This window comes from Triticum dicoccoides, chromosome 2B, assembly GCF_002162155.2.
Source record: "Triticum dicoccoides isolate Atlit2015 ecotype Zavitan chromosome 2B, WEW_v2.0, whole genome shotgun sequence".
Classification (NCBI taxonomy): Eukaryota; Viridiplantae; Streptophyta; class Magnoliopsida; order Poales; family Poaceae; genus Triticum; species Triticum dicoccoides.
Window position 1 is genome coordinate 461,620,294 of NC_041383.1, and position 17,564 is coordinate 461,637,857.

General features: G+C 41.9%; 2 protein-coding genes across 4 annotated transcripts; one reads left to right on the top strand and one right to left on the bottom strand.

The window, feature by feature from the left end:
* Positions 1 to 4,002: 4,002 nt before the first annotated feature.
* On the top strand, positions 4,003 to 12,506 carry LOC119364218 (protein transport protein Sec24B-like). Its single transcript, XM_037629648.1, has 14 exons — positions 4,003 to 4,439; positions 4,510 to 4,572; positions 5,168 to 5,221; positions 5,338 to 5,510; positions 5,629 to 5,815; positions 6,003 to 6,148; positions 6,221 to 6,375; positions 7,101 to 7,182; positions 7,269 to 7,384; positions 9,613 to 9,708; positions 10,057 to 10,180; positions 11,085 to 11,353; positions 11,534 to 11,745; positions 12,001 to 12,506. Exons 1-14 carry the CDS (start codon positions 4,106 to 4,108, stop codon positions 12,210 to 12,212), a joined length of 2,223 nt encoding a protein of 740 aa, XP_037485545.1. The 5' UTR covers positions 4,003 to 4,105; the 3' UTR covers positions 12,213 to 12,506.
* Positions 12,507 to 12,847: 341 nt separating this feature from the next.
* On the bottom strand, positions 12,848 to 17,346 carry LOC119364219 (ABC transporter B family member 29, chloroplastic-like). Of its 3 annotated transcripts, XM_037629651.1 has the most exons (11): positions 16,624 to 17,346; positions 16,299 to 16,385; positions 15,935 to 16,042; positions 15,747 to 15,846; positions 15,580 to 15,608; positions 14,910 to 14,993; positions 14,324 to 14,540; positions 14,076 to 14,161; positions 13,656 to 13,843; positions 13,429 to 13,558; positions 12,848 to 13,344 (listed from the first exon to the last, which is right to left on the bottom strand). In XM_037629651.1, the coding sequence occupies exons 1-11, from the start codon at positions 17,230 to 17,232 to the stop codon at positions 13,180 to 13,182; spliced, it is 1,803 nt and encodes a 600-aa protein (XP_037485548.1). In that variant the 5' UTR covers positions 17,233 to 17,346; the 3' UTR covers positions 12,848 to 13,179. The 3 variants fall into 3 exon arrangements, with proteins under 3 accessions (XP_037485548.1, XP_037485546.1, XP_037485547.1); XM_037629649.1 differs by having other exon boundaries at positions 15,580 to 15,846; XM_037629650.1 differs by lacking the exon at positions 15,935 to 16,042 and having other exon boundaries at positions 15,580 to 15,846.
* Positions 17,347 to 17,564: the final 218 nt, after the last annotated feature.

A 17,564-nucleotide genomic window follows, 5' to 3' on the forward strand; every position in this document is an offset into this window, starting at 1 on the left:
GACATGTAACAACGGTATGCACAAATGATAAAGTAAAAGCCTAGGAAAAGAAAATAAAAATGTGCCAAGCCGTTCCATGTGCTATGGTATTCTGAAGGACATCAAAGCTGCGCTCAACATGTTTATGGATCACAAAGTCCTCTATGCTGCACGGGAAAGCAATCAACTGGCTCATGAGCTTGGCGTTGAAGCTAGACTAAGGGGAGATCAGGTGATCATCGCCCACGTCCCGGACAAATTAAGACACCTCATATTTTCAGATTGTAACTCTGCCTGAGTTTGTACCCTAGCTCTCTCAAAAAAAATGTGAGGCTCACCTTGCTGATGATTAATGTTACTTGGAGAGGCAGTAGCTGCAGGCTTGGAGGAGGTTGTGGATATAATCCTCCAGCCATAAGCCCGTGGAAGATGTGGTGCACTATCTAAGATTTCATCTTCCTCATTCATCTCTGTCTCTCCTTCTTCCTCTTCCTACCGGTTCTCAACTACGGCAGCACATGACAGTCAGCACCACAAAGGAGTACGCAAGGTAAATATTGAAACTAAGATGGATAATAATGAGATATTAAGATGAGCAATTAATTATCACCTGATTTTTTAATCTATCTACCTGTACTATAGAAACCTTGCAACAAACTTTTAGAACTGGACCAACAGAATGACATGTGGACGGGATTAAAAAAGGCTGAAAGTATCATCCACTTGGCATACTTACATACCAGCCCATTTACTCCAAGGACATGCTAATTGATCTCGAGACACCAGTTCCTTTCAAATCACATAAAACTACATCAAACAAAGATGGATCTAGTTAGAGGATGCACAATCTGCTTACGACAAAATGTGTTGACGCAAAATAATGTAATGAAAGCTCTAATTCATGCACATGCAGGCAATTGAGCTATTAAGTTTCAACTCCATAAAAGTACTAAACTCGATGATAACTTTTGGTGACATGGATTAGCCAATTGAGCTATTCACACAACCATTGCTAACCTTCTTATCTGCAGAGAAACTTCTGTTGACATGCTCGTCGCACTAACCTGCCATGAATTAAGCAGATTTTATCAAAGTTGCAAATCATTTAACTATGCACACAGTACCTAATAGCTAGTTAGCAACTTAACTGAAAAGATGGTGAGCAAAAACTGTATTCAAGCTATGTCATAAAGAACCCATAAGGCACCTACCTATCAATGTGGCTGCAGACCATTGAAATATTCAGTGTTTGTGTGACTACTCGGCGACAATGAATCCAAAGACCGACAACTAATGGTTTTATCAGCAATGAAGACTAAGAAACACACGTTGAAACCATATACAGGGCAGAGCCGGCGAGGCTGCTGGTGCCACCTGACAACCTCAAGGCTAAATGCTTGTTTGACATGGCTCTAGACAATAGTGTCTTATGGCACCAGACTCGTGCTAGCCAGACCTACACACATGCGCTCCTCTAACCAATGTAATCAGAAGTATGCCAACCAAATGAACAATAAGCGGATACGTAATCCATGGTTTGCAGGTGTATTGTGTTGATTTTTAACTATTTTCTGAATATTTAACAGAACAAAATAAATGACGGAAAAAGAAGGGTTAGGTCCAAGCTAAAAAGGAGAAGCAGAGTTCACCAAAATTGTTCATGAAGAGTAAAGATCACGCAGATCTTATGTTTAAAGAGAATTGCCCTATAGAAGTGAAACAAAGACGTGAGAAATCAATGTATTTCGCCATTTTAAGTATCGAAAAGAAAGCAAGAGATCACTCTAGGTACTTGGTTCACTTGTTCCTTCTGAATAACTTTCTGGATGCCTTGTTTTTCCATTTGATGTTGATATACCTATAGATGAATGTGGCATATCATATTGTCAGCACAAGAAAGTAAGCAGCTTAGTATTTCTTCATAATGGGAAAAATTAAAAGACAAAGGAAGTCTGACTGATTAATCCAAAAAACAATTGCTGCTAATCAACACACATATCTGCAGTAGCATTTTTTTTAATGTAATAATAGCAGTGAGCTAGTTCCATTCCATTCTCTAAATGCAAGCAACAAATAAAAAGTATTATGAGGCTCATAAAGGCTAAAACAGAACCGAACAAAGGAGATGGGTGCGGAGGACCTTCATGACATCTGTCAGGGTCGCAACGAACCAGAATATATAGGAACAAGGCTAGAGTAGAGCATCAAAAACTGACAATTCATGCATTAAAGGGCAATCTATCTGACAATAAAAGAGCGTAGAGGGAGTCCTCTTGTCTAGTTAGAAAAAATGTGATGTGTACAATGGATACACACACAAGTTGCTCTAGTTTCAGTTATCCAAAACTGAAAAAAATGTGATGCACACACAAGTTGCTCCAGTTTCAGTTTCCCTCTGTCCCACTATATAAAGCATATTTTGATTGGTCAAGCATCATTTTGATCACAATTACTTTGTCAGTGTAAGCTTTATGTGATATAAAATAAAAATCAAAAGTGCGTGCTTTGTGGTAGGAACTACTTTGAATTGTGCCCTGAGCCAGAAGGTTATTATGTTAGCGTAAGTACTATAATAGTAGAATTTGGCAATTCCCTTCATCCAGTTTTCTAGCTCAAATCGGCGGGCTTCTACTATTTGGATGAGATGCTGTTCAAGTATGTGTGGTTTCAAGCTCAGTTGTTCTCTTTTTTATCTACATATCCGACAGTAGAAGAGTTTAGAAAAACATGATTTTTACATGCAATGGATGTGCACACACACGCACACAGTTGGCTCCAGCCGGTTTGAGTCATCCAAAATTAAACAAAAACGTGATGCGCGCGCGCATACACATAGTTTGCTGCTCGAGTTTCATTCATGGCGTACACAATTTGTATGCATCCAAAACTAAAGGCACAAACAACAGGTAGATGAGAGGGGGAGCTCACCACAATTGTGTTGGGTGGGAGTTGAAGAGGGAGGTAGGGATGTTGGCCTGCTCCTCTGGCCGCTCTACCTGCTGCTCTGCACCTATAGAGACGAGAAGAGGTAGAAGAACCCGCATCAGCTTCTCCGTTACCTTCCTTCACACAACCAACCGCAGGCACTCACACATTAGAGGAAGAAGAAAACCAGAGGAAGGAAGGGTAAGGATGGATCCATACCGAGGATCTAACCTAAGGTGCCATGGGTGGAGCCGTGGGGCTAGGGTTTCAGGTGGCGGTTGAGGTTGGAGGGGGTGGAAGGAGGAGGAGGACTCATCTGCCGGTGCTTCGAGGTGGAGATGGAGGGAGCTCCAACCAGGCCGACAGTGGTCCTTTGCTGGTCTCTGCAGCCCTAGCACCGGCAGAGCTCAGGGACGGCCGGCTCCTCAGCGGGCGGAGCAGCCGGGCGCGAGCGTGGGCAGAGCAGACAGGCGCGAGGCATGGGTCGTCGGCCCGGCGAAGGAGATGGCGGCGGCGGGGTAGGGAGGCGAGCGCTGGTCTAAGGGGAGGAAGAGAGAGACGGGAGGAAGGGGAGAGGGGGCGGCGCGAGTGCGACGAGCGACGGCTAGGTCTCTGCCACGGGAACCGCAGCGATTTATACCCTTGTACGCGAAATGACGGAAATGCACTCGGCAGGGCACGGGATTTACGCGCGGTGGCACGAACGTCTCTGCACTATTCATTGCTACAGGAGCCTCTTCAATCCGACGGCCTGCGTCCTCCGGTGGGTCGATCCGACGGCCCAGATCCCATCAAGCAAACATATCCAATGACCAGGAATCCAAATCTCAGATGAGCCGGAAGTTCTTCCATCATTCTTGCTTCTGGATGGTTGGATGGCTGTCTCCTCGAACGTTGTCAGTGAATATGTTTGTGAACGTATGTGTGGATATTTGGGATGTTCGTTTGGATGGACGGCGTTGGAGATGGCCAAGGACAGGAGTAGACTCTGGTCTACCTTTAGCAGCACAGTCAACGCTCACCTAGCCTTCGAGACGTACGTTAGCAACTTGACGGTCCTGATCGTCTGCCGCAGCAGAAGAGTTCAGCGCAAACCCACACTGCACAGACAATTTGAGCAGCCGCGCTTCCATCTCCCTCGTCAGATCTCTCTCACGTCACCACTCCACCAGATCCACATCCCAAACCGCGCGGCGCAGCAATGGCGGTGCGCCCGAGCCTCGCGTACTTCCCCTCCGACAACGCGCTCCTCGACTCCTCGGGCCTACCGTGGGGCGTCGCCGTCACGCCCTTCTCTTCCACCGATGAGCGCGGCTCCTCTCCGGTCACCGGCGACGAGGGCGACCTCATCCCTCGCTGCACGTCCTGCTTCGCCTATTTCAGCACCCTTTGCTCGCTGCACCGCTGGTCGTGGACGTGTCCCATCTGCTCGGAAGACAACGACCTCTCCGCCGACGCCGCCGCGCGCTACGCGCGGGACGGCAGCCACGACCCGCCCGAGTTACGCTCCGCCTTTGTCGACCTCCTCCTCCCGGGTAGGGCTTCCGCAGTTCCGATCTGCTGCAATGTGGTGCAGTGAAATGACGGGCTTGTGTTATTTTCCAGGGGAGGAGGGTGAGGCAGCGGCTGCGACGACGCCCGTGTACGTGGCAGCGATCGACTTATCCTGTAAGATGTGATGATCTCAAGATTTTTCGCCTTATGGTTCTAGCTTATTTGTTATACCCTCGCCTTCGTCTCCACACAAAAGAGTGATAAATTGACAAGGGAAATGGATGGCTGTTAGGTTTTAAACTTGCTAAATATGGAAAAATATGAACATCGAATAAGATTGTGCCACATATGAATGGAGAATAAAACAGTCCTAGTTTGGTCCAGTAAGTGATTGATATGATCGTGGGGTTCCTGTGTGGTGTTTGTGGCACCCCTGGACGCCTTTTTTTGTTACTTCCTTTGTAATGTAAAAGGGAAAATCATTGCAGCATTATAGTGAGCAACTCTACCAATCCAAGATCTTGTTATGTTGGTAGATTTTGTTTTCCACTAACATGATGCATGGATTAATGAATCCAAATCCATCCCAGTTTAGCTTGAATTCATCTAGCTAGGATAGGTTCCACCTTTGGTGCCTGTTGTCCTGATCAAAATATTTCAGATTTTCATGAGAATAACTCTAGAATTTTGAGACCTTCTGTTTTGTTTTATTTAGAGCTCACTTGTTTATGTCTTCTTCTCATAATTTATTTCTTCATGTTGTTTTTAGCTTCTGAGGAGTTTTTGGAGCTAGTCAAAAGTGCTCTTCTGGCAGCTCTTGAAGGTGAGATCCACTCACAAGCTTTAGGAGCTAATCTATTTATACAACTTTGTTATTGAAAGGACATACATGATACAGGCATACAGCTACGTGTACACTGATCTAGTGATGCCTTGCAGCTCTTTCTCCAGGATCATTATTTGGGATTTTAACATTTAGCAGCAAGATAGGACTATATGATGTTCAAGGTCCAATACCAATTGTGAAAAACGTTTTTATCCCTCCTGATTCTGACGGCACCTTGCACGTGGACCTTAAAGATGTCATGCCATTTTGTTCATTTTTGGCTCCTGTATGTACATTATCCTCTTAATTTAATCCTTCAATTTTCAGTTCAATCATTTACTCAACCTGTATCCCTAGAGCATTGGTTTCTCCTGTATATGCTTATTTTAATTACATCTCAACAGGTTGGCACTTTCAAAGACCGCATCGCTGAAGCACTAGAAACAGTTAAACCAATAGCTTCCTGGGAAAGGGCAACAACTGCATCACAAGTTCAAGATCACGCATTGCATCATACCCGTGGGTTTGGGGTAGCAATTGATGCTCTTGTCAACTACCTAAGTGTGGAAAATGGAACTACCTTTGAACTTGGTATGTAATTTTTTTTGCAGGGAATTGGCATCTTATTGTATTGATTACACTACTATTCTGTTATTTTATTAGTAGAAGATATACATATTCTCTTTAAGGGCTTTATTAGTAGAAAACATGCTTTCTCTTTAAACTACATGGCCTTGCGTTCTAATATTATGCATTCTCCTGGTAATTTTTGAAACAGCTAGAATATTTGCGTTTTTATCCGGGCCTCCGAATTATGGGGCTGGCCAACTAGACGCAAGAAGCAATGGGGACCACAATACTGGTAAAGTGGTGGATTCAAATAATACATTACTGCCCGAAGAGACAAGTTTCTACAAAAATCTGGTAGGTTTGCATAAATATTGATCAATGCATTCTGAGAATATTTTGGGAGGTATCCTGATTGCCATATCACAGGCTGCTAGTGCTGTTCAAGCAGGTGCATGTGTGGACCTTTTCGCGATAACAAATGAATACACTGATCTTACTTCCCTAAAAGTTCTGAGTGTTGAGAGTGGTGGCTCATTGTTTCTGTATTCAAATACAGATGAATCAACACTTCCACAAGATATGTAAGTTCAGTCATCATCTCTGGCTCTGTGCTCTTTTTATTCAGCAGTCCAACTGTATCTCCTCAATTAGGAGATATCCTAATGTGGTTCAGTTCTCAAGCACTGTCTGGTCTGTTTATGTTATTTGCTTCCTCTTTGTAGGTCAGTCAGATTGATAGGATAACATATGCTCATGCTTTGTACATTAGTGTAGCTCAAGAAATTAGTGTGGTTGGAACCCCCATAATGTTGGAATCACATCTATGGACATTCAGGTCTATTTGGTGATTTTGTTTCTTATAATTTGGTTTCAACGTGTGATGGCTGTTTGTTAATTCTCCATGCCAAGGGGTTTGTTACCCAAGGCTAACTGTGGGCTTTATTATGGCCTTCTGGGGCGGTGAGATCTGAATAGGCTTCTTCCTAGTATTCTTTTGTGGGCAACAGGTTCTGTTACCACTCACTGTTGAACCTTAGATTTAGATCATGTTGACTTGCCTGATGCCAAAGATCTAATAAATTATCTGATTGTTGGTTGTGCACTGCCCCAAATGTCCATACTATAAATTGAGCAGACTGGGTTTGACGTAGTTGGATGGCTGGTACATGGTAAATACAATCTATACACAAATATATGTGCAGAATGTGAAAATATGGTCCACATGTCGTTCACATGCTTTGAGCCACTGATTACAATATAGCTGTGAAGCAGTAATATGCATTTATCCACCGTTTTTACTTTTCAGATACAAAATGCTAAAGCGTCCATATGCCTTTGGATGTGTACTGCGGTTGAGAACATCTCCAGAGATCAAGATTGCTGATTCTGTAAGTACTCTGAGAGATATGCAAATTTACCTAGTGACCTTTTTATATGTTCCTTAAGCTGATATTGTTTAATTCATGTCCAACAGTATGGTCATTTCTTTCCAGATCCTCAATACATGCATGTTCAGCACATAAATTGCTGTGATTCGTTTGCTAGCTACACTTACGACTTTGAGTTCGAAAAGGATTCTCAGTTTTCCAGGTAAAGGCCACGCTGTTTCTAACTTTTGTAGATTATGTGCTTATATGTGTTAAAATTTGATGAACTTGAACTAACTAGCAGCAATGTGGTACTTCCCTTCTTTGCTCTGACAAATTGAAAGTTTAGATTTCCACAGTTCAAAGAGATAACCAAATAGGAAACTCTATCATCCATTTACAGTGTTGGGCCTTGCTAGTAATTATGCCAATTCGTAGCCAGATCTTTGTATCAGACATTTGTTTCTTCCCTACAGGTAGGGTGACATTTTTTGTGGTCAACACCGAATGAGTACACGAGTCTTTGCATAATGACGAGCATTTAGGATTTTATGTATTCTGTACTCCAGCTTAAATCTGCCATTGGACCTGTTTTTAAATTCTACTATATATGGATCCCTGTATCAGATTATCCACAAGTTGGCTGGTCTGGTTGAAGAAGTATAAGCCTTGTGAAATGAATTTAGTTTGTTACTGACTGCACCAATAGAGAAGTCATCATGATCCACACCCATAACTGAAACTAGGATTTTCAAATTCTTTCTTACCTGTTGTTAGCGCTTGAACCTTTGGAACAGACGCAATATGGGAGGATTCGGCTAGGTCAGGAACTTACCGATTGGGCACCGTGGAGAAGTGTGCGGCTAGGGCTGAAACCCCAGGTGCAGGGGATAGTGATAGGACATGCTGAGCAAACAAAACGATAGGCCTAGTTCTATGATTGATTTGTTCATCACGTTGCCACTCCATTACATAGAGTGTTTGCCTTACACACTTGCTCAAATTGATAAGCCCACAATGAGTCTTAATCTATTGGAACACAAATTGGACAGTAGTGAACTAGTGATCCCTCTATCAATAGTAAGTTAGGAAAATTACCTACACTGCGAGCCCTGATGTAGTTTATATGCATCACTAATCTGTACCACACGAGGGATCTTCTTTACGTCCCGCAAAAAAAGAGGGATCTTCTCTATGGCACCATAGGAATAGGTTTACGATACATTTGCAAGTTCTCCTTGTCCGGTCGTCCTTCTAAACTATCTTGGCTATGGTTATTTAGATGTCTCCTTCCAATCAATCCGTGCTTCCTTTTAACCTATATATGCCAAATTAATCTGAGGCTTTCCTTTTCTATTGCTTATGTCTAGTTAATCCTAGTTGTTCCTTCTCTACTTCTAAATATTATAGATATTTGTAAAACAAAACACGCTAGGATGGGCTCAGCACATTACTAAGAGAAGGAGAAAACCCGATAAAACTATTACCATTCATTGTCAAAAGGGAAAAAAACTAGAATTTTCAGCATTGAATCTAACCATCTTTTTTTCCTATGAAACCTATCATCCTTTACATGTTTCAACTTAATTCCCAATTAGTGTATCTGGGATTTACTCTTAAAAAGACTAAAAAAGTGCACAATGTATAAGCATGTTATCTACCGGGAATCTTGATAACTATGCTATACAAGGAGAAAACCCGACAAACTATACCATTCATTGTCAAAAGGAAAAAAAAACTAGAATTTTCAGCATTAAAGCTAACCATCCTTTTTTCCCCTATTAACTTATCATCTTTTAGATGTTTCAACCTAATTCCCAGTTAGGATGTCTGGGATTTGCTCTTGAAAGGACAAAAAAAGTACACAATGTATAAGCTCTATCTACCAGGGATCTTACTAACTATGCTATACAAATACTCCCTTCGTCCCAAAATAAGTGTCTTGAGCTTAGTACAGATTTGTACTAGAGCTAGTACAAAGTTGAGACACTTATTTTGGGACGGAGGGAGTACAATAAGGATACTACTACCACCGGTCGGTTACACAGGGCCCTATTGTACTTTGAGTCTAACTTTGACCACCGATTTAACCAGTAAAATATGCGCTATGTTCCATAAAAAGTAACTGTTGGTGTTCCATAAAAAGTAACTGTTGGAAAGATCTTTCGAATGCAATATATAGATCATATTTTCTTATTTAAATCGGTGGCCAATGTTAGACTCGAAATACGAAGCGGGCCTGTATACCCCGACCAGAGAGTAAATCATAAGACACATTCTAACCGTTGATTGAGTCCGGTCTTTTCTTGAGTATGTATTTTAGTAACAATAACAACTTCCATGCCTAAACAAGGGAACTGTAACTATGATCAGTATAAAATCTGTAGCCAAACAGTTTTGACCGTGTATATTATCTCCTAAACCCTTACAACCTGATGTTTGCAACTGTAGGAAGTCAAGGCCTCCTATTCTCCAAATCGCATTTAAGTACACGATGATAGTACAGCATGGTGATGCATCAGATGATGCTTCAAATTCTGGTAGTAGGTAAATTTCGTATCGCCTGTCACAGATTTGTGAATACTTAGTATGCTACATTGTTACTGTTTGCTCTTACAAGTTAAAGTATATTTGATATGCCATTCCTCTGGTGTCAATAAGTTTAAGCATACTGACAATTGTCCTTATGTGTGAGCTGTCCAAGTTATTTTTTGATGATTCTGTGATATACTGGCTTGCAAGTTAATTACTTGCTTGCTAATGTTTGTCTAATTGTCAATTTGCAGTGTGCAATTTCTTTTTGTCAATTTGCAGATGTTCCATGTTAGCAGCAGTTTTATACACATTGTTATCTATATTTTCATATTTTGTAACTTCAAAATACACCTTGTCCAGATCTAAGTTCTCAGTGCAAAGGCGGTTAAGGGTGCGGACTATCCAGTACAACACAACTGCTAATATCTGGGACCTGTATGACTTTGTTGACCCAGATGTGGTATTGACGATACTTGTACACCAGGTACAACCTCTGTTTCAGATTACTGCATTTCCTCCCTAAATTGTAACGACGGCAGTACAATTTTGATGGATAAACTGTTTGTCGTAAGCACGAAGGCTGTTAACTGTAGGACTAAAGCATCTTACTACATCAATTAATTGCCACTACAAGAAAGTTATAGCAATCAAATGTTGCCACAGCCTCTCTGTAGGACTATAACATCTCGCTACATCAATTAAGTGCAACTCTACAAGAAAATTATGGGTAGGAAACTTTGTCTGGGATACAGCTGGTCACAAGCTTAGTATTTCTGTATTTTACTTAAACATTCATTTAGCTGTTTTATTTTAATATTCATCTAATGGTTTTATTTGAATGTTCGTCAACAATTACAAGATTAATATTTATTCAACCCTTCTAGGCTTAGGAGCTATTAGGCCCCTATTTTGGCAGGCCTGTTTTATCTTCTTCCCTGCAATCGGAAGCTAGGTTTACTCTGGTTGTCTGGCACTAGTTTCCGCCTTTCCGGTTTATTGAAGGCGAGCCAACCCAACAAGTTTTGAGTTCTGGGTTTCCAAAATGCTCTCAGGACTCTGTTAATATGGAAGAAGAGAAGCTAAATTTGACCGCAGTCTACGCTAATCTATTAATTCACCATAAGGAATCCTAGCTTAAATCCTTATCTGAATCAGCTTGTTTAATGAATACGGTTCTGCAGGGACATAATGTATTATATATATATATATTGTAGTTTTGGCATTCTGTTGTATTTTAGTTATAAATGCTAAGCTTGGTGACCTTAAAAACAGGAGAGAAATGTTCATGATCGTCAAACCTAATTATATTTCTAGACTCGAATAAAACCAAAGTTATCACTGAAGATCGAGCAGAAGATCATTTGATACTGAAAAAGTTCATTTTCCAGGTTATTTTGGCTTCTTTAAGTGATGTGGTAGAAGCAAGGCTATGGCTCCATGATTGGTTGGCGATTTTCATTGCCCAATACAACAAGGCATACAAGAACGTCAGACCTGCTGATTCTGGAGTTTCTGATATTGACGTTGATTTCTCAAACTGCTCACAATTGCAGCCTCTGGCACGGCTTGTATTTGCATTTCTAGTAAGCCCCTTGCTTCAAGTTCAGGATGAACATATTCATCCAGATTACCAGACATATTTGCAGTGCCTCTTCAGGTAAAGTATATATTTTGCTACCATGCAGTTCCTAAAGTTCTCACAGGAAGAAACAACAAAATTCCACAAATTCCCTTTCCACATTTTTTTACAAAATCCAGATTATCTCACTGCTGTAGTTTATTTGAGCTACGCAAGTATTGCTTATATAATGTTCAACGTTATTATTTCTCTTTACAGTGCACTGGAACCGGCTTCTCTTCGGCAAGCTATATGTCCTACACTGAGTTCGTACTCCTCTCTTGATACAGAAGCAGAAGTGCATCAGTCTCTAAGTCGCAGTGTATTCACCAGTGAGAGACCAATATTCCTTCTTGACGCCTACACTGACCTTTTGGTGTATTACTTGCCTACAGCCAGCCCTTCAATTCCCTTTCCTCCTCCACGTGACTGTGAGTCCAGCACCATCTTTTTTAAGTGCCACTTAGTTGTCCTGAGATTACTGCATTTCCTCCCTACCGTAAACTAATATAAGACGTTGAAGATCACGTCTTATATTAGTAGGGAGTACTAATTCTGTTGTTATGACTTTTTAATTTCTTCACGCATATTGAAGGCCTCAACTTCAGAAGAACGGATGTAGTAGTATGTATGGTTACGGGTTATTTCAGCCAATGCATATGCTAACACTGAACTTATGTTTGTAGGTCTGTTGAGATCAACGGTCGACAGGTTGAAGCAAGAAAGGACCTTAACTCCCAGGCTTGCTTTTATTCATGGTGCACGTGATGATACAACAACATCTGAGAAATACCTGATTGAGGATCGGGCTCTGGATGGCACTCTGATGGATGGTTCTACAGGTTTCAGATCCTTCCTTGAGGAGGTTAGAAGCAGAGTAGCCGAGTTTGGAATATAGAGAGGCCTGTCTCAGCTGTTGTTTAAGCTGTTCAATATGCAAGATTGATGATTGGTCATACTGGGCCTTGGCATGGATAGGATCTGTTGTGTTGCTTAGCTTACTTTTGATACTCCATGTTGCTAGGGCCACTCCATTGATATGATATGAAACCATCACTGCATGTTGAATATGGCAGGATTGCATATTTCTGGAGTTCATAGTCCATGTTGAATATGCATGTCTTGAACAAGTGCTTTGTACATTGCCCAAACAGGCAGACACACTTAAGTGACGATTTTGCTCTGTATGTTATTATTACTTGTTATATAATGTGTTTTTTCGCATAGAAAAGTAAATATTGCCCAATTTATCATGAAACACAGGACTATGCTGATATTATCAGCTCACTGTTACAAGGCATAGGCAGAGAGCAACACAGCTGTGTACCTGTGTTGCAACTTCCTGATAGCAGATAACAGATGCCAACTTTCTGATTCGCATTATCTCGGCAATTCATTATTTTATACTTGTAGCTGTGTGCCTGTGTGGTTACTGTGCTGCCGCAGTTAACATTACAATAGCAGCAGTAACAATAACGATAACAAAGGCTTTCAGTCCCAACAATTTGGTGGACTAGAGTTGGGCATAAGATATTGAAATCAAGTCATGATTTTATACTTGTCGTTAAGTCAAGTCTATCATTTCATACCATTAATTTACTGATTCTCTCCTGTGTGGCATTATCGTTAACTGCACCACTTGGTTTGGTACCTGATTCTGACGTTCAGCGATATGGAAGCCCAAATCAAGGCACAGAGCACAACTGAAAGCAGTGCATGCGCTTATTACAAGGGAGCTTTTCTGGCCGACAAGCGTCCACGGAAACATGCTGCTTCCATCGTCTGATCACTCATCAGATCATGCCTGCGGGCCCGCGGCTCGACGTCCGCATTGCAGCACAACAAACCACTTTTCCCTCGTAGTCTCAAGCCTCTCCTAATTCTCGACTCAGGAGATCCGGTGGTGAACCGAAGCGGCCATCTAGGGACAAGAAAGCCGACCTCGTGATCTCTCGCAATTTACCGCCCTCTAGTAAAACAATTCTATCAGCCATCAGGATCATTTCCAGCCGGTGAGCAATGATGACAACCTGAAAATGTGGGGAGAACATCATGAAAACAGGTAGGCACAGAAATCTCTGAAGAACGATATTCCTACTGCATACGCCACTTACAGTGTGGCTTGCCATCAAATTCATCAGTGCTTCTTTCAGTAGCAGCTCAGACCTGCTATCCAGAGCAGACGTTGCTTCATCCAGTACCAGTATGGAAGAGTTCTGGTAGATTGCCCTTGCGATAGATAACCTGAGGATTGAAAATACGCATGGTGTTGGCTTGAATGAAACATCGAAGCCAATTCAGTCAGAAAAGCTGCCAGACATTGTGCTGGGGAGAATTTTACCTTTGTTTTTGCCCGCCACTTAAACTAGAACCTCTCTGTCCTACATACGAGTCATATCCCTCTGGCAATATCTTAATGAACTCATCGGCATTGGCTATCTTAGCAGCATTCTCAACTTTTCTCATATTAGTATCTCCCACAGGGTCGCCATATGCAATATTTTGAGCGATTGTCCCGGAAAATAACATCTATGAAATAAGAAGAAATGAACATGCATGAATACAATGTTTGCAAAAAATGTGTTCAGTCCAACATGCCAAAATATTAAATTATGTGAGTTCGAAGCTGAGATACCACCAAAACAGAGTTCCATCAGGAGTTGCAAACAAAAGATTACCAAGATATCCTTTTGAACACCCCAAATGAGATGCTTTGAAACCGCAATGACACAAAAGGAAATGATACACCACAGGTACTAACCGGATCCTGTGAAACAAACGCAATATGTGTTCTCAAGCACTGTAGCTGAATGTCTTGAATATCATGGTTGTCCAGAGCTATATAACCTACAAGGAAAGTTCATCGATAGCCATTTTACAAGATAATCATGAAGTTGAGATAACCCAGAAAGCGGGAATTCAAGATAGCAAACTTGAACTAAAAGGCCGAAACATGTAAGACTGTTTACAGATTCTGCAGCAATATACTACTGATGTTCAGTTCAATACCACTTTGTGGATGATAAAGTCGGAGGAGTAATTTGGCAAGAGTGGTTTTCCCTCCACCAGATGGTCCGACAATAGCAATAGTTTCTCCTGCTCTGATATGAAGATTCACACCATCTACTATTGGTGGCATACCAGCAACATATCTAAATGTAACATCATGGAACTTAATATCTCCCTTAACAGAATTTAAATGAAGTGCACTGGGTTTATCCCTCACCTACAGCACAGAAAAGCAGCATGGATGTATGAGTTGCGAATTATGATAGAAAATTTCCTTGATAACAGCAATTCAAATCCAAGAACTTACTACCAAATTATACTTTCTAAAAGGTATATGCTATGGAATTCGTTTCTCACACAACCAAATAGACTTCTTTCACCTTCAACCAGCTTTTCGCTAGCAAAACGTAACTAAGACCCCGCGATCATCCAAACAAAAAGAAAATTACTTTAAGAATGTTGCATTTCTTGAAAATTACACATATATTACATACATAAGAAACCTTAGAAAAAATAGTAATGATTTGTTCAATGGTCTTCTTATAAATTTAATAAAATACAGTCCTTAACAGGAGATGGTGATTACCTCAGGGATGAACCTTGTTAGATCAAATATGCGTTCTAACGCTGGTTCTCCTTGCTTATATTCATTATATGCCTTGCCAAAATCCTATGCATGGAATAGATTCTCGTGAGAACCAAATCAAGAGTGCTGGAAGGAAGTGGTGCATGACAGCATGCAATAAGACATGATGATACAAAGCACACTCAGAAATTCTAAAAAAAAAGAGTTAATAATGCAAAAATAAAATTCCCAAAAGAAAATGTTAACAGTATCAAGTAAGCACAAGGGTAAGTTTATTATCATACTTATCATAAAACTTAATGATATTTTTTGATCACAAACTTAATGATATTTGCTTCTATACAGCTACAGAAATAAAACAATAACAATTGTTTTTGCGTATTCCAGTACAATAACTCTTCAGGTGCAAAAAGGTTGGTGGTGGTGGGGGTACTGCGTGCATCCCATCGAATGTAAAAGAAGATGTGCACGTAATTTTTTCCTTCAGAGCACAAATGATTAATTAGTTGGACTCCAAATTCTATGAACATTATCAATCCTATGCAAGAAAGGATATTAACACAAATTCCAAATGTTTTATACATTTAACATTCATGCAGGGGAAATAAGAGACGAGACATCACTATGGTAAGAATTGACAAATGTAAATGCTCAATAGCGATTGTGATACCTGAATAGGCTCAACAAAAAGAGCAAGTGCTGTTAGGAAAGAAAGAAACCCCTCAGGATCAAATGTGGTTCCAGAAACTGCTACTGAACCAGCACAAAGCACAACCAGGCCTGCAATGTATGTAGTACGAACAGCTTGAGGTATGAGAGCTTTCATCTTCTTCTTACCCAAATTATTCTTCAGATCAAGAAAAGCCAATTCATGGAATCGTAACATCTCTTTGTGCTCCCCATTGTTTACCTTCACAGTGAGCATCGATGGAAGTACCTACAAAGGGTATTCATGTAAACAACAATCCGTGCATGGCTCTATATGTTTATTATACATGAACTAATTGAGTGCTACTAAACCAGACATCATTGAGATAGGCTGCGAGCATGGCGAGGCTAAGATGTGCCTCCTTGGATATTTGACGAAGTCTTTCACCAAGCTTTGCAATGACTATGGACATGCATGGAATTACCTATCAATGTAATGCAGAGTGAAAATTAAACAGTGCACACATAACTACTCCCTCCGTTCCTAAATATTTGTCTTTCTAGGCATTTCAAATGAACTCAACATACGGATGTATGTAGACATATTTTAGAGCGTAGATTCACTCATTTTGCTCCGTATGTAGTCACTTGTTGAAACCTCTAGAAAGACAAGTATTTAGGAACGGAGGGAGTACATATGAGTGACCATGAAAGAGCAGTCCAAACTATGAGATTTGTTACCATTGCTGCAACTAATGAGAGCTGAGGATTTATTGCCACCATTTGAGTACCCATTGCTATCAACTGCAAGCTTGTCGGCACAATTGTCTGCATGAAAAATAGTAATAAAAATTAGCATGGCACAATTACCGGTGCAATAATTTTCAGCACCAGTAGAATAGAAAGCAGTAAACTACTCCAAGGCTATCAACCATGAGGAACGATCAAAGAAAGGGAGAGGATTTCTATAATCAACAATCATACTGATTGCCGAAGGAGCATTTCTCCAAACAGCTTTCGTACATTTTATCAAACACATGTATCTACTAGGGTGCAAGAACCTCACATTGAGAACAGAGTACACAGCGTCCGCAACGTCGTCCGCCTCATCTGTGATCCGGTGCGCGATGTCTCCTGCGGCGATCCCTTCTCTGCCATCGAAAAACGCGAGGTCACGCGCAAGCAAACGCTCGAAGGCGCGCTCCCGGAGGCGCCACACCGCCCGCAGCGCCGCCTCCCAGAGCAACGCCTGCTGCACGTACGCCGCGGCCGCGCGCGCAGAGGCGAAAGCCGCGAGCGCGACCACGCCCCTCGAAACCTCCGCCGACACGCCCCCGCCTACGCCGGCGGCCAGAGCGCGCGGAAGGCGCCCCGCGGCGGGCACCGTGCGCGAGAGGCAGTACACGGCAGCGGCGGCGCACGCCCACCCCTTCGCGATGGTCCGCCACTCCGCGGCGACGTAGGGGAAAACCTCAGAGAGCGGATACGACGGGGGCGAACAGTCTTTGGCGGCCCGCACGCGGAGGCGGATTGAGCACGCGGTCGTTGCGGTTAGAGCTAGGGCTCGGGAGCGCGATATAGCTCTGCTGCTTCGCAGTGAGATGCTTGGGGTGAATGCTCGGGATTGCGAGGAGAAGGTTGGAAGAGGTGCAGGATTCGCCATCGCCATGGCCATAGTCCATGCCGATACCTCGCCGCGGCGGCGCTGTGCGCTATGAAGCCTGGAACGCGATGCGAAATGTGCGGGAAGAAGAGGTTCTCTTCTGCCGGACGAACTGACCCTGAATTCCCAAAATTATGTTTTCCACATTTGCAAATCGGTCAATTGAGAAGGAGAACGTTTCGGTCCACCACGACTGTGCCGATTTTGTCAAGCACAGATAATGTGCCGGTTCAGTCTCTCGAAGATGCTCATAATGATAAAGTGTGCTCATACGTTCATAGAAGCGAGAGTATATATATATATATTAACATATGTGTCGTATTTGTGTTAAATTCTTTTAAAAA